The sequence below is a fragment of the Beauveria bassiana genome, assembly GCF_000280675.1.
Source record: "Beauveria bassiana ARSEF 2860 unplaced genomic scaffold BBA_S00003, whole genome shotgun sequence".
NCBI classification, from domain to species: domain Eukaryota; kingdom Fungi; phylum Ascomycota; class Sordariomycetes; order Hypocreales; family Cordycipitaceae; genus Beauveria; species Beauveria bassiana.
In genome coordinates, this window is record NW_007930838.1 from 652,048 (window position 1) to 666,838 (window position 14,791).

A 14,791-nucleotide genomic window follows, 5' to 3' on the forward strand; every position below is an offset into this window, starting at 1 on the left:
TTAAAAATAATTAAGATAATATTATAATATAAACTTATAAACTTTTAATTAAAATATTATTATATTTTATAAATTAATTTAAAAAATAAGTAAATTTTTAAATTTTTTTTATTAATTTTATATTAATTTTATATTTATTAGATTATAAGTATATATTAAAAAAGCTAAGTAAATAGATTATTTAGTAGTTTTATTATATTTTAGTATTTCTTTTATAATTATTATTTTTTATTTTAAGGCTATTATAGTGTTAATAAATATGTGGTAGTTGATGGTGTGGATCGGCGAGGTTTTTTTTCCCCCCAGGGCTTATGTACATAGTGGCCTACATACCTAGGCACCTAGCACACCTAGGTAGATTTGGGTGGGAATGGCGGGGCCACAGAAAGAGCCTGTTGCCGAGTCGCCTGGCCAGTAACAGCCTAGCAGGACGTGCAGGAGAAGCCTCCACACCCTATTTATCTGTAGGTACGCTGGCATTTGGCACCGACTGCTAAAAACAGACAGCGACGTCATGTAAGTTTAGCGGTAACCCCACGATAATGTGGGGCCTAACCGTATCCGAGCAACCACATATATTGCATGCGTTGTGCACGAAGACCTGGGCGCAAGGGAGGCTATCGTGAAGAGAGACTTGACGGCCAAACAGTATATAGAAACATGGGAAAATAGGATATCTCTAAAGCATTCAGTCAAGAGCGTTGATGTCATTGTTGAAAGTGCGACCAATGCGTCTGCGGGCGGCCTGGGTGCTGGGCGGTTGTAATCTGTACACCGACTTGCATTGCCAGCTTGCCAACTGGTCATTCTTCTCAATCTCGAGTAAATATTTTCGGGCTAGACAGGTACGTGGCACTGCTTTTGCGCAGTTGCAGTCTCTTATGAGGGGGGTATCCAGCATCGGATGAGTTGCAGAGGGTCGGGAGCACTAGTTGATGCATGTATCCGTAATAACAAATGTTGGCTTGTCAAGCGACTAAGAAGAAAATAGTGAAGAGTTAAGAAATTTCTGTGTGCATTGATTGAGTTAGTAATTACAGCCTTCGGCCACTGGCCGATGCGCATGCCAGATGTTCATGGCTTGTTTTAAATACAGAGTGGCACACGGAAACATCAGGCGCCAAATAAAAGCAATACAAAGGGCTACAACATTTGATTCCGGATACGGGTATTCATGAAATTTGTACTGTATTTTTGTGTATTACCAAATCAAATAAAATCCCTCCTTAGTTTTGGCTTTCTTTCGTTCATGTCCCCGAAAAAAAGAAGTGGAATCCCACACCCCCAAAACACAGGATAGATCTCGTCCCCGTTTCGCGCGCCCTGTTTGCTTTTTTTCAACTTTGTTCTACTTATTTTATCATTCCTGCCGTCGCTTTTTGCCATCTTCCACGTCTAGGCAAAATCTTCCCACCGAAATCCAAGATCTTCGCCCTGCTATCCGCGCTGAGCTTTCGAAGCCCTTTGCCGACCGACACCGTTCGCTTCTGCCAGATGAGCAGTCTGTAGCCAATTTCGAAGCGCTCCGCACGCCACTTGTCAAATCGCACTTCCTAGGCCACGCGATGATCTAGCGTATTCTGGTCCTTTTCGCGCCTTCCTTTCCCATCTTTCCCGCTACGCTCGTTCACTGGTTTCCTTTCTCCATCATACTCACGCCCCCGTCCTCTCACGTATTGGCACCATGGAGACTCGACAACCTTTGATGAGTTTGCCATCAAATGATGCATATCAATCATCATCGTCATCACCATGCAGCCCGCGCTCGACGCCGCCACGCGCGGCCTCGGAATCGCCTTCCTCGCCATTATCGGCCCTGTCAAAAACGCCATCGCTGCCCAATTCTCCCATCTGCCCGAGCAACTCTGCCAGACGCTACCCCTCGCCCGAGTCGCTTCCGGCCGACGCGTCTGGCACGCAAACCCCTGTGAAGCGCGGTGATCGTTCCTCCAGCCAATCTGACGACGGTAGCGAGCGCCCCTCCAAACGTCACAAGCCGGCCACCCCCAGGCAGCGCACAACCAAGTACCTCAACCTTTCCAAATCGCATGGCGACTTCACGTCGGAGGACTCGGCACAGATGGACCGCCTGCTGTCCGTGCTTCACAAGAAAAAGAAGATCGTCGTCGTCGCCGGTGCTGGCATTTCCGTCTCGGCTGGCATCCCTGACTTTCGCTCCTCCAATGGTCTCTTCGCTACCACCAAGAAACAGTACAACGTAAAGTCCTCGGGCAAGCACCTGTTCGATGCATCCGTGTATAAACACGACTCGTCTACTCAATCCTTCCATAAAATGGTCCGCGACATGTCCGCCATGTCTGCCAAGGCAGTCCCCACCCCTTTTCACCACATGCTGGCTTCTCTCGCACAGGAGGGTCGCCTTCTCCGACTCTACTCGCAAAATATCGATTGCCTCGATACCCAAATGGAGCCTCTCGAAACCAAGGTACCGCTTAACCCCAAGGGCCCCTGGCCGAAGACCATACAGCTGCACGGCGGCCTGCAGCACATGGTCTGCACCAAATGCTCCGAACTGTCACCTTTGAAAGCCGAACTTTTCAACGGACCCGAGCCTCCTTTATGCGCGGCCTGCACGGAACAGGACTCCATTCGTACTATTTACGGTGGCAAGCGCAGTCATGGCATTGGCCGCCTACGGCCCAGATTCGTCCTCTATAACGAATACAATCCCGACGAAGAGGCTATTGGTAACGTGTCCAGTGCCGACCTGCGCACACGTCCAGACGCGGTTATAGTTGTCGGCACCACGCTCAAGGTTCCTGGCACACGGAGACTTGTTAAGGAACTTTGCCAGGTCACCCGAGGCAGGAAAGACGGTTTCACCGCCTGGATTAACCTGTCACCAGAACCCAAGGGCATAGACTTGAAGGACTGCTGGGACATGGTGGTGCAGTCCGAGTGCGATAACGTTGCCCGACTCACAGCTTTGCCGCCTTGGAGTGTCGAAATTGGCGACGCCTATCTCGTTCCCAAGGATGAGCTTGGCAACAACAATACCAACATCGAGGTCGCTCTCACCTCAACACCACCCGCTTCAGACACCAGCATCATCGACACGCCACAACTCACCATAGAGGATGCGCAGGCCATCCCAACGCCAAACGCCAGTCCCAAGCTCGCAGCTGTCAAGGCGCCCAAGCAAACCAAACTTGTATTTGGTAATACTGGCAAGGATGTCGCACGCAAACCTTTGAAGGATTTCAAGCCTCGCCCGCGCAAAAGCAAGCCGAGCAGCAAGGCAGTCCCGCCTAGAGCGAATGTGTTGGACAATTTCAAGACGAGCAAGAATATGTCTGTTGGCAAGAAGCTCGATGTCCAGACTCTGGTTAAGAATTCCACCGTCGATGATTTCCATCCTACGCTATCTACTGTGACATTACCAACCCGCGACACTATAAAAGTGGAAGAGCCAGCAACCCCCGTGTCTGAGACACAAATCGACCGCGAAACAATTTCGCCGCCATCGGTGCCCAACGGGATGAAGCTGCTTTTGACGTGACACTTATAGATTATCTGGCAAGGAAATAAAGGTCGAGCAAGCGGGTAACGGAATTGCAGCGAGGCGTTTGGCGCGTTTTATGTAATGCTATGTTTATACCAAGGCAAGGGGTTTTTGTTCGGGCCGAGAAAACAAGCCCGAAAGTATATTATGTCCGTTCAGAGGGTAGTGAAATTCACACGGCGTTCTAATATATAATGGCGTTTCGAGAGCCTGGGTTTTCTTGCTACAGCTCTCACACAGAACTGTTAGGTGGCCTACTAAATTCGCCGAACCCGCCATTTCCATTCACAGAGTGACTCTGGCGATCACGGAAAGTTTGAGATGGGACTGCCTTTCTCAGATTAGGAATTGCATCAAGTATTCTATGATCACATCATCGTGTTCAATATACAGGTCGCATTACCTTTCTTCCAAAAGCCAATCATCAGAGAACGATTAATACGTATCAGACATTACAAGTCCCGATCGCACCCCAAGCCCATCAATCACACCACTCCGCGCCCCAAAAACAGCTTAGCGTCACTTTCCGCCAAACTAGCCAATCAGCAGCCGCCAATCCAGGAACGGCCGCGGAGCCGCAACGATTCTTCCCGAGCTCTTTTTTTCTCCCTCACTGCCAGCCAGCCTCTCCCCCAATTCCATCTCGCCATTCAACGTCGCGACCTCCCCACCTCTTCCGAGCGCATTCGTCGGCATCAATTGGTTTTCATCCATCAAGCCTTTCAATACAAAACCAAAAACGGACCAACCCCTCCCACACACACAAAAAAATAACGACTTCTCTACTTCCGTATTCTACCTCCCATTGAGCCGATCGAAAACACATACGCCAACACAATGTCTTCCTCTCTCGCCCGTCCCATGCTCCGCGCTCCCATGCGCATGGCCGCCCGCCGCTACGAGAGCACCGCCGGCAATGCCGCTTCCAAGGCCCAACAGGGTCTATCCAAGGTCACCAGCGCCGCCGGCCCTGCCATTGCCGGCGCCGCCCGTGGCGTGGGCAATGCGCTCGGCAAGATTGGCGGCCGCACCGGTCGCCTGATCAACTTCATTCAGGGTGCGTTTTTTCTCCCCCATCATGCCAGCTTCTGCGATTGAATGCCTGCCTTTGGCGCCATGTTTTGCTGTTCAATTGGTGTTGGTTGATGAACAAACAACAACTAACCGTTCGATGCAGCCAAGACTCCTCTCGTTACCTACTACGGCAAGGTCGGCCTTGAGCTTGCCAAGCTCGTCTTCCAGGGCCAGAAAATGTCTCCTCCGTAAGTGTTTTCTTCCTTCGAAATCAAAACTGTGGCGAGACGTTGCGTATTTTGTGTGAATCCGCAAATAGATGGGGATTTGTCGTCGGACCAACTAGAATACTCCAATGCTAACCATGCTCGTCACAGCTCCATGGCCACCTTCCAGACCACCTACCAAAACCTGTGGACGAGGCTGCAGAGCCGCTCCATCTCGCCGCAAAGCATCATTCAGCAGGTCCGCGGCCTCGGCGCCCCCCAGCTCGTCGCCGGTGGCGTCGTCCTCGCCGAGTGCCTCGGCTTCTTCACCGTCGGCGAGATTATCGGCCGCTTCAAGCTCGTTGGCTACCACGGAGAGGTTGCCCACCACTAAAAATCACGAGCGCACGCAACAATCGGGACCGACGACACCCAATGCCGCAATCTGGAGGGGAAAAGCGAGGAAAACGAGGTCGTTGTGATGAGCGCGTGGCAGTAGTCTAGTGGATGACGAGACTGGCATTTGCCAATGTGTTTGTCCAGCTTACGTCTTGCTTTCCTGCTACCTCACCGACTGCTGAATGTTGTCTTCTACTGTTTTCGACACGGAAAAACATGATGGATTGACCAGAAATCGCTGGAGGATGACGGGACGAATGTTGGTGGGCACCCGGATAGAGGAGATGCGGCACAAGGATCCTTTACTTGCCGCTCCCCAAGTCTCCTTCCTATCTATTGTTTTTTTTTTCCTTTTACCCTTTACCCCAATTTCCCTTTGTATCACAAAAGAATCATTGTACATCAGATGGCATAGCTGCAAGCACCAAAAAAGGCAACGCAAACGAGTAGAGTAGAAGCCTGCCATGGGGGAACGGCTACCAAATACAACAAAAAACTCTTTTACAAAAAAAAAAAGTATCTTGCCTCTTGTACAGTCCCTGTACAACCTGTTGCTTATCAAGCCTCGCAGGAGAGAAAGAAGCCGTCATCTCATTCCCCTACCTAGGTAGGTAGTTACTACCTTCCCCCGGCCGTTTTGTTATAGTTACCCCTTGGCCCCCGTTCTGCCTGGTTGCCTCGTTGCTCATGCAGAGCAGCCAACAGAATTCAAGGGCCAACCCAAAAGGTGTCTATCTGATCAAAAATCTCGTAAGTAAACTTTGGACCCGAATAAGACCCATGATGAGTTCAGAACCCTGGCAAAAGGTCGGTCTCGCTTTTCCTCGTCGTTTTTTTTGGGCGCACCCGCCCAAACTCGACAAAATAAAGCCCCCCCCCCCGTTTCCCGTCCTAGCTGGGCCTTTTGCCCGCACAAGTTGGACTTACACGCCGGAAACTTTTCTCGTTTTGCGCCCGTGTCAAAGGACCGGTTTTCTTTTGTTTATTTCGCTCCCATCGTTAGATTTCAACAGTAATCACATGGAGAACCATGAAAATCAAAAGAATTCGTCCATTGGAATCAATAGTCTCTGCTCTACCCCCAGCCGTCTTCTCAGTAGGCATATCTGATACGCATAGTCAGAGGCCATGGTGATGTCAGGCGCCTAGTCAAGTATCGAGCTGAATTTCCAGGCCGTATATTGTTCCGAGGTGCGCCGAATTGTCATGCCTTTTCTATGATACCTGCATCGAACGCCATGTGTCTATTATCGCCGATATTCTCTAACTCGTCGCCATCGAGATGGCCCCCAAAATGTCAACCATTGATCGGTGCATGCACTCCAATGATCCGTCATCTTGAGTTCCCATCATATAACGGGCTTCAGAGAGTCCCCAGAAACCCGTTTTGTACTTGTCGAAGGCCACGCACGACAAGCGGAACCGAGCTAGATATCAGGTGGTGTCCAATACCCACGGGAGCGACCCGGCAGTCTGGTACGCCCATCTCCGCCAGCCAATAATAGCCCAGCCATACCGCGACCCAAGGGCCAGACATCCAATGAAATGCGTGCTGTCGCATCCACAAAACCATCCTCCTATTGTGCTGGGTCAATAGCCATATTGTATTGTATTAATATTCAACGCCGGGGTCATCCTTGTCTAGGACAAAGGGCCCTTTTAAGCATCTGATTTTTACATCATTTCTTATCAGGACCACCTGTCAGGAAAGCACAAGGATAAATAGTGATCCCCTCTTTTAAAATAAAAAATAAAGTATAAAACATGAAACAAACACGCAAGCAGAGTATAATTTTCGTCTTGCTGTGACTGAGCACTGGCTTGCTGCCCTCTCTTGCCCTGCATAATCCAGATTGATAGTTCTCTACCAAATAAACTCCGCCCAATGTCGCAAACGCTATGCCTCTAGTCCAGTTCAAGGCGGTTCGACCGAGACCATAAATTCGTAGTCCCGAATGATAGGTTTTGAATCGACTCTAGCGTGTCGGTCTCATCGCCGTCCAGATGTGCCTAGTCAAAGCAGTCAGCCTCGGAAATACTCCCACAATACGACAGATGCACTTACATGGTACAGAATGCGTGGTAGCGTAGCTTGCAGCATTCTGATTTGACAGCGTCTTGAAGCTCATTGATTTGCTCAATGGTCATGCCCAGGTTCTCAATCATTGGTGCCAGGCTCATGGCTTGCACACCGTCAATCAGACAAAGATTAAACCACTGTGCTACCCGTCTTTCCTCGGCATTGCGACTCCATGGATTCACATAACATCGAATGAGGCGCTCTTCAAAGTTGACGTAGCCTGCTGCCTCCATCATAGCTTTGACATTCGACGTGTCCACTCTTGCGCTGCGATGAAAGCCATCCATGCCTTGCAAGTACTTTTGCGCCCATTCCATCAAGAATGAATGCTCCGGGATGTCGGTTCCATGCCAATCGGGCAGCCAATTGATTTCAACCTGCTCGATGTAGCCGCCAGGTATCGTGTGTCTATCAACGTCAGCAATTCCACCTTGGGCCCCAGTTTCGTAGCCATGGATAAGACATACTCAAACGCTTTTCTATAGGTACTTGGCCAAAGACTATTGTGAATAGACCCCAGCAACAACCTCATATGTATTAAATCGCAGTCTTTCAAAAGGGGCTCCCATGACGGTTCTTCGAGGTCAAACTGCAGTGTTTCCACGTTGCGAGGAATTCTATTATCAGATTAGCCAAGAACATAAATTTGAAGAGGCTGGGGCAAATTGGCATACAGAGGAGGCTGAATTTTGTTGAGGTCCACCGCCATGATGTGGCCATCTCTAAGGTAGCTAGACATCCTGTCAGGTTATGCAAAGGGAAACCCGCCACGTCTCTACTCACTTTTCCGCTACATTGATGGCCCAGATACCGGTTCCAGTACCAAGATCCAATACACGAGGGTTGGGTCGAGGGATGGGGTGTGTAAAGACGCGCTCTCTTCGAGCCAGCAGGAAGAACTTGTGGAAGATGTCATATCGGTTTGTTTCTTCCTATTTTCAGAGTTAGATAATTGCGGCTATTGTTGTTGTTATCAAACGGGAGCTAGTGTTGTACCTTGTCAATGGGGAATTGGTACTTGTCGCGTCTCCAGTCTCCGTAGAATCGGGTGTGCTTCCAGAAGCCCTGGATGAATTCAGGCGCGTCTCTGCTATACCAATCGGTTATCATACATGGTCAGACAGCCCGGCCAAATATAAAACTTACAGATCTCTTAGCGCCATGGGTATGTTTTTTTTTGGCTGTCTTTTTCGTATATATGTTTCCTGATGACACTCAAAGCTCATTTGCAGCTAACACGGTGGTAGCTAAAACAGCAAAGGATATTCGCCAGCTAGATTTGATTCCAGGCTGTTAGATGTTATGAAGGCCTGTAAGCGAATTAGCAAGCGTCAGATGATGGTCCCTCGGAAATACCGTGTACCAGGCAAGGATAGACAAGCTGTGTAGCAAAGACGACATGAGTAGTTACGTGACAATTCGGAATATCGAGATCCCTACAGGGGATAGCGGAGCGTTTTAAAGAAAAAGAGATGGCAACGAGGCAATGGTGGGGAGTCTTGTCGAGAGTAAAGCAATGGAACCTCGGTCCTGACGGTTGCACGAAGTGGGTTGTGGAAGGCTCAGAAGGCATCTGCACCGCAATATGGGGCAAAGATGATGGTGACCAATGGCCATCAGTAGTCTCTTGTAGAGGTACCATGCAGCAGAAGATCAGAAGACCTTGAATGGGAGAAAGGGAAGAAGCAAGTGTAAGCCGTGAGCGGACTGCAGGTTGGAAACTTTTCGAGATGGTGGTGTGAGGTAGATTTTGGAGGGGGAGATGCAGGCAAGGCAAGAATATGGAGCAGCTGGGCGCAGCAAGGCCAAATTATATGCTAATAGCAGATGGCAGTTCGGTAATCTGCAAGGGCAGTGCAAACGCGCGTAAGGCGGTGGGGGGCCAATGACAAACACAGGAGAAGAGGAAGACGAGGAAAGCCAGGGAAACCAGGGAAGCCAGGGAAGCCAGGGAATGAGGATGGCTGGATTGCCGCTATTACTTACAGAACAACTGGCAATGTGGCGGTGGAGATTTTCAACTTGCTTGAACTGTTTGGCTGCGCACACTTGCAGCAATGCACCCGCATATGCACCCACTTTGGTTGCGTCTCAAAATGGGGGTGCCGCTGTGGATGGTGACGAGAGTTTATTCTGCTGCAATTTGTATGCGTGGTACCAAAATGCTTGGCAACAAGAGCCGATGATCAGCTGTTCCTTGCCAGTCCGACTGTCGTCGGCACCGCGCCAATAAAGTGACCCGACTGAGGAGTCGTTTGGGCCTCTGTGGCACGCAAATCACGCCACGACTGGTTGTCTAATACTGATTGTACAATCAGCCAGCGCGACAGGGTTGTTGAGGATTATCGAAAGACGGCAGAGTCCAAGACGGCAGAGTGTATGGATGGAGTTGTGTCGACAATAAAGCGATAGCAGACGGTTTGTGTCTAAAAGATGAGTGAGTATCAACAAGAGATAATGATGGTGGACTTGTCGAGTCTAAAGAAGCCGATGCCAAGAGGGTATAATGGCAAATGTGAAGAGTGCAAAAGCCAACAAGCTATGCTACTGAGGTCGAACGGTAGGGACTGCGGATAATTGAAACGATATCAAGAGCCGAGATGAAGAAGAGGAGATGAAGCTGCCAACAACATGTCATGAATCTGGTGTAACGTGACTCTATGTTAATATAACATGTACAAGCTGCAGGATCCGAGATAGGCGAGGTTCGCACAAAAGAAGAAGACAAGAAAGGGGAAAGAGCCCGTCTTAATAGTTGACCAAGCCTTTGTTTTCTTGTTGGGTCAATATCTTCAAAGCAGGCTGAACAGGCAAGACAATGGCCAGAGACAAAGATGCAGAAGCGCCAACGAAGAGTAGCCAAACGCGAACAGAGAGCGGGCGGCCGAAGCGGGAAAGCGGACAAGGGGGGGGGGGGGGGGGGGTCTGGCGACCGAGTCCAGGGCAGCTCAAAGTAAGTAGGCTGCGGCGATGGTGTGACAGCTGTGATGACTGATGTGTGTAAGGCGTCGTGTGGTGCCTCGGACAGTAACAAACATGGCGTCAATGCCGTAGGGCAGGCTGGGCAGGGTTATATAACTACCCAGCCTTGCCGGCATCGTCAGCCAGCTCAGCGGGCCCAGCTGGGCGATACAAAGTAATAACTGCTAAGACGCTGCTTGGGCATGGCGCTTCGTCAAGCGTGGAACCATGTGTTGTGTCTTGTTGTGTTTGGTCTGCAGCTACGCCTCAACGGCGGCCTGGTCTCGTCCGGCCAGCGCAATTGGGTCCAACGTCGTATATGCTTGGCCTCTCGCTTCGGCCTGGCCTCGATAATACATGCCCCAGAGTGGGCTGAATAGGGCCACAACCGCCCAACATCATTGACGGCGGGAAATAGGGCAGGGGGTGAGAGGCAAGGTTGGGCGTTGAGCGATTGGGGGCCATCGAGGCAATAAATAGCAGGAAATACGTAACATGTCTTGCACTTACCATGATGATTGCATAAGTTGTGATTGCTTTTCTGCTGTAGCTTTTTCCGTTTATGATACGTATTTTGCTGATTGGATACAGAGTCTTTCTTGTGTCTTTATATTCGCTTCGGGCGGCTACTGTACAGAGCCGATGTGGTTGTTCGCCTGAGACGCCAAGACCATGCTATGTTGTCGCGCTGCGATGTAGTTGCTAGCTTGGTCTGAGCCGAAGGAGCGGAAACTGGTAACTGGCCCTGTACGCGCGCGCGACACAATTCGCCCCCAAGATTGGGGCAAAGGGGGGGAGCACTGGTAAATAGTTAAGAGCGCTGGTCGAAGTGGGCGGGCGACGACGAGTCTATTGACGCTGGCGTTGTGCAAGACGAGACGGGCAATGTAAAGACAGGCAGGCAGGCAAAAACAAACAGACAGGTACGACAAGACCAGACGTCGGTTGAGGGTGCAAGACTGGGCTAATTCTAATAATGATTAGATTTCCCCAAGGCTGGCTGGCTAGGTTCCCATGTTCCGTCGACGGCGGCCCTGAAAGTTTGACCTAGCGGCCGGTAGGTAAGTAGTGTGTTGGGACTCGGGAGTGGTGGGCGGCCAGTGGAACCAAGTATCAGTCGGTAGGTGAGTGTAAAGAATAATAAGGTAACGTCGTCTGTCGCTGGCTCACTGGCTGGGACGATCGAGTCCACTCCACAAGCAGGGACGAAAGCCCGAGAATGGAGAGAGAGGTGGCCAGGAGCTGCGAGAACTAGTTAGTTAACTAGTGACTAGGGGATAGGCAACAGGGTGGAAGAGGGGAGACTGAGAGAGAGCCAACGACGGGAACAGGCAAGGGGCGTGGATTTGGGCTTTGCGGCGGGCGTGGGCGTGGGCCGGGGGTGCAAGTTGGAAAATGGTAAAAGGGAGGAAAAAAAAAAAGGATGCACAATGAAAATGGATAAAGAGATTGAGTCGATAATCGCGACTTTGTCGTATCCGTAGGTAGTCATCGTACCCATGTCCGGCTCCCCTCTCGACGCGTCTCACAAGCCAAGCTCCTTCCGTTTGTCGTCGTTGTCCTTGTCCCAGTTTGCCAGTGTCACCAGCAGACCTTGCAGAATCATGCTCCCACGTGGCATCGCGCTGCAGCTGCCTGCATCCAAGATGAATCACAATTATCAATATAATCACTGTTTCGCGCAATACGACAACTGGCAATGCCTGCGTTGCAGCGTCCATCTCCATCTGCCAAGCGTTGCACAACAGCTCCAACTGTGCAGATTGCTGGTGCCGCCTCACTCTAGCTTCAGCCTTGAGAAAGGGCCGTTTGTTAAATCGGGGCTGCGGGTGTGGAAATGACCCTGACAGGAAGCAGCCATACTCAGTACCTACCTAGGCAGATGACGGATATTCCAGAACGCACCAGGAGAGCTGCCAGGGGTATGCCAAGTCCTCGGTTCAGTCGCTGCCATCTTCGACCGAGCTTCTACATCTGACAACGAGCGAATCAATAACAACAGCAATGCTGGTATCATACTCCCTACCGAGTACGGAGTACACATAAGCGAACATGGGTTGACTTGAGCCTGTGCACCTTCGGCACACACCACCCCCAAAGACACAAAGCACGCCGTCAGGTTTCTTGCCTTCACACCCTCAACACCCTCAACTAATTGAGGGGTTTTTGGGGGCGAAAAAAAAAAAGCCATACAGTTGCCGACGCAGACTGTATTATTACCCAGCAACTAATCCGTACCAATAACCACCTAATACCCAGTACTCCGTATCACAGCACAATCTACGAGTCTGGCTGCGGTTCTAGCCTACCACGACACAATATCGCAACCGAAGCGAGAGCCTAAGCGAATCAATTTCCTCTTCCCTCCCAAGCAAGGTTTCACAGAAAGCTTGCCCGACAATGACCACCTCATGCTGCGCCATTTCCACTCGACGCTAGTTAGATGGCCGGTGGCCGCCGTTGCCATTCTCTGACTAACATCTCCCTCTAAAAGAGCGGCCATGCCGGTCTTGACAAGGCCGCCATCGTTCGGTGGAGGGACTGGAGCAAGCTAAAACTAGGTTTGCAGGGCTCTTTTTGGGAAACCAAGAAACACGGTATTGATGAGCAAAGACAAGATGAAGATGATGCACCGCTTATTATCATTCGTACTGGGCCATGCCGTGCATGCATGTTAGTTGGGTATGGCTTGCAAGCCTCGTCACCGCCCTGCAGAGCCACAAGCCAGAACGCCCCTCCAGGCCTCGGGTCTGTGGGGGATACAGCAGATAACTAGAGGGTCGATAAAAAGCGGTGACATCTCGAAAAGGCTGCAAGAGCTGCAGCGGCGGCAACGCAGAGATTCCCCCCCCCGTTGCTCCAGTACATAGTATCCAAGTGCCAGTATGCACAATGACAGGAGCACACCCTGCAGGGCGGACCACGCCTTTGCCCCTCAACGAGTCAACCGCCTTCCGTTACGAGCCAAAGCTTCTCAGATGAATGGAGCATCCGCAGCAATGCCCAAGCTGGGCAATCCCGGCGATGGATCACCGCTGCAGCTCGGAAAGCCATGTGGCCTACAATGCAGCCGTTCAAGGCGCAAGGCTGTTACGAGTCCGAGGGACCGGACAAGAGCACACCGAAATGTGAAAGCAGAAGGGGGATCCAAAATCGGAACCCCTTGCATCGAGTTGGCTGAAAGGGCCCAAGTGATTCGGACGTGTCGAGAAAAATGGTCATGTAACTTGGATATCGGATAGTCAAATTGCCCGAGGAATTTCGACGCATTAGCCAATCAAGCGCCTGGAGTAACTAGATCGTGGAAGAGAAAAACGACAAATGGCAATGCCATCCACCATTCTTTCACTGAGGAGCCGATCGCTGACTCCCTTGCCTCTGACATGGATGATGGCTCACAGCCTCGACTCCATCATCGTTCCAGAACTCGCGGGAGTGCGGGATTGGAGGCGCACTAGTCCCAAGCAGCGACAAGAACAAGGGCTCGAATCACCATGAAACCTCGGTGTGCCACACTCCGCCACCCAGATTGACTCGCCTCGGATTGGAAAAGAGGCGAGGTGAGCAAAGCAGTCAGGAGTATCACGAAGCGGAAAGGGGGGGGGGTTGGTGTGTGGTATATTGATGGCGCCGCCGTCTATGCCAGTACCGGACAAGCCTCTTTGTCTCTTTCCCCCCCTCCACCCCACCACAAAAAAGAAGTTTCTTCTCCTCTGGCTCAACGGTTCTATTCCTCAAGAACTCGTTCTGACCCCCACGAAGCCCACCCGAGCCCACTGGCCCGGTAACGAGTTGTCAATCGTGACTTTGCACAGCCAACTAATTGATCAGCCGTCAACCGCGAGCGACCACGTCTCCGTATTTACCAGTAACTGACCGGGTTAGTCACAGCCAACTGTTAGTTGTCGAGGCTCAGTTTGGAAGACCAAGGTCGCTTGAAGAGGGGCGCCGGGCTGGGCGGCCTGAGGGCTTGCCCCTGCTTATTCCACCACTTCTCGAGTCACAGGCAATCGACACTTGTTCTCAATTTTCTCTTATTTTCCTCTTCTTCTTCCTCTTCTCCCCTCTTATTATCAATTTGTTCATTCCTGTTGGTGGCTCTTGTTAGTGCTCGTCTACTCGTACCACCTCCAAGCTCGTATCTGTTTCCTGACTGTCAGTTGATGGCTTCCCCGCTTACCAATACCCTCCCGACCCGCGTCTCATCTATCTACTACTCCGCTGCTAGGGCCCGCCCACGCTGCCAACTCACTAGTTTTTCTCGCTAGCTGCCGTCCGTCGACTGGCTTGGTTCGGCAGCATCGCGGTGTTGCTGTGGCGCTGGTTCATGAGGTCCATGTGAATACCGTCCAAGCAGCCTCAGCATGACCGCCTTCACGAGCGCCTCTCAGCGCCCAGTCCACTTCTGCATACACAAAGAAAGCCCTCATACGTCATTCATGTGTCTCAGTTTTACTCGCACCTCAGCTGCCTCTCGCCCCTAGCTCTGGGCGTCTGCTGGAAGCCCAGACGTTGCTGCTGCGGCGCTGAATCGTGCTCGATTGACCAAAGGTCTGCTATATGGTATCTTCGAGCCAATTGTAAGCTTTGGGGCAGCGATTGCATGTA

At 51.0% G+C, this 14,791-nt stretch overlaps 3 protein-coding genes across 3 annotated transcripts; 2 read left to right on the top strand and 1 right to left on the bottom strand.

Annotated features, from left to right (window-relative positions):
* Positions 1-1,684: 1,684 nt before the first annotated feature.
* On the top strand, positions 1,685-3,520 carry BBA_01435 (Sir2 family protein; the record flags this gene model as incomplete). The annotated part of the gene is made up of 1 exon (XM_008596532.1): positions 1,685-3,520. The coding sequence occupies one exon, from the start codon at positions 1,685-1,687 to the stop codon at positions 3,518-3,520; it is 1,836 nt and encodes a 611-aa protein (XP_008594754.1).
* Positions 3,521-4,360: 840 nt separating this feature from the next.
* BBA_01436 (ATP synthase subunit g) lies at positions 4,361-5,137 on the top strand (the record flags this gene model as incomplete). Its single annotated transcript, XM_008596533.1, has 3 exons — positions 4,361-4,580; positions 4,701-4,785; positions 4,915-5,137. 3 exons carry the CDS (start codon positions 4,361-4,363, stop codon positions 5,135-5,137), a joined length of 528 nt encoding a protein of 175 aa, XP_008594755.1.
* A 1,981-nt stretch (positions 5,138-7,118) lies between these two features.
* BBA_01437 (methyl transferase) lies at positions 7,119-8,385 on the bottom strand (the record flags this gene model as incomplete). The annotated part of the gene is made up of 7 exons (XM_008596534.1): positions 7,119-7,152; positions 7,208-7,630; positions 7,690-7,839; positions 7,897-7,953; positions 8,006-8,154; positions 8,219-8,312; positions 8,369-8,385. 7 exons carry the CDS (start codon positions 8,383-8,385, stop codon positions 7,119-7,121), a joined length of 924 nt encoding a protein of 307 aa, XP_008594756.1.
* Between the last annotated feature and the right edge of the window lie 6,406 nt (positions 8,386-14,791).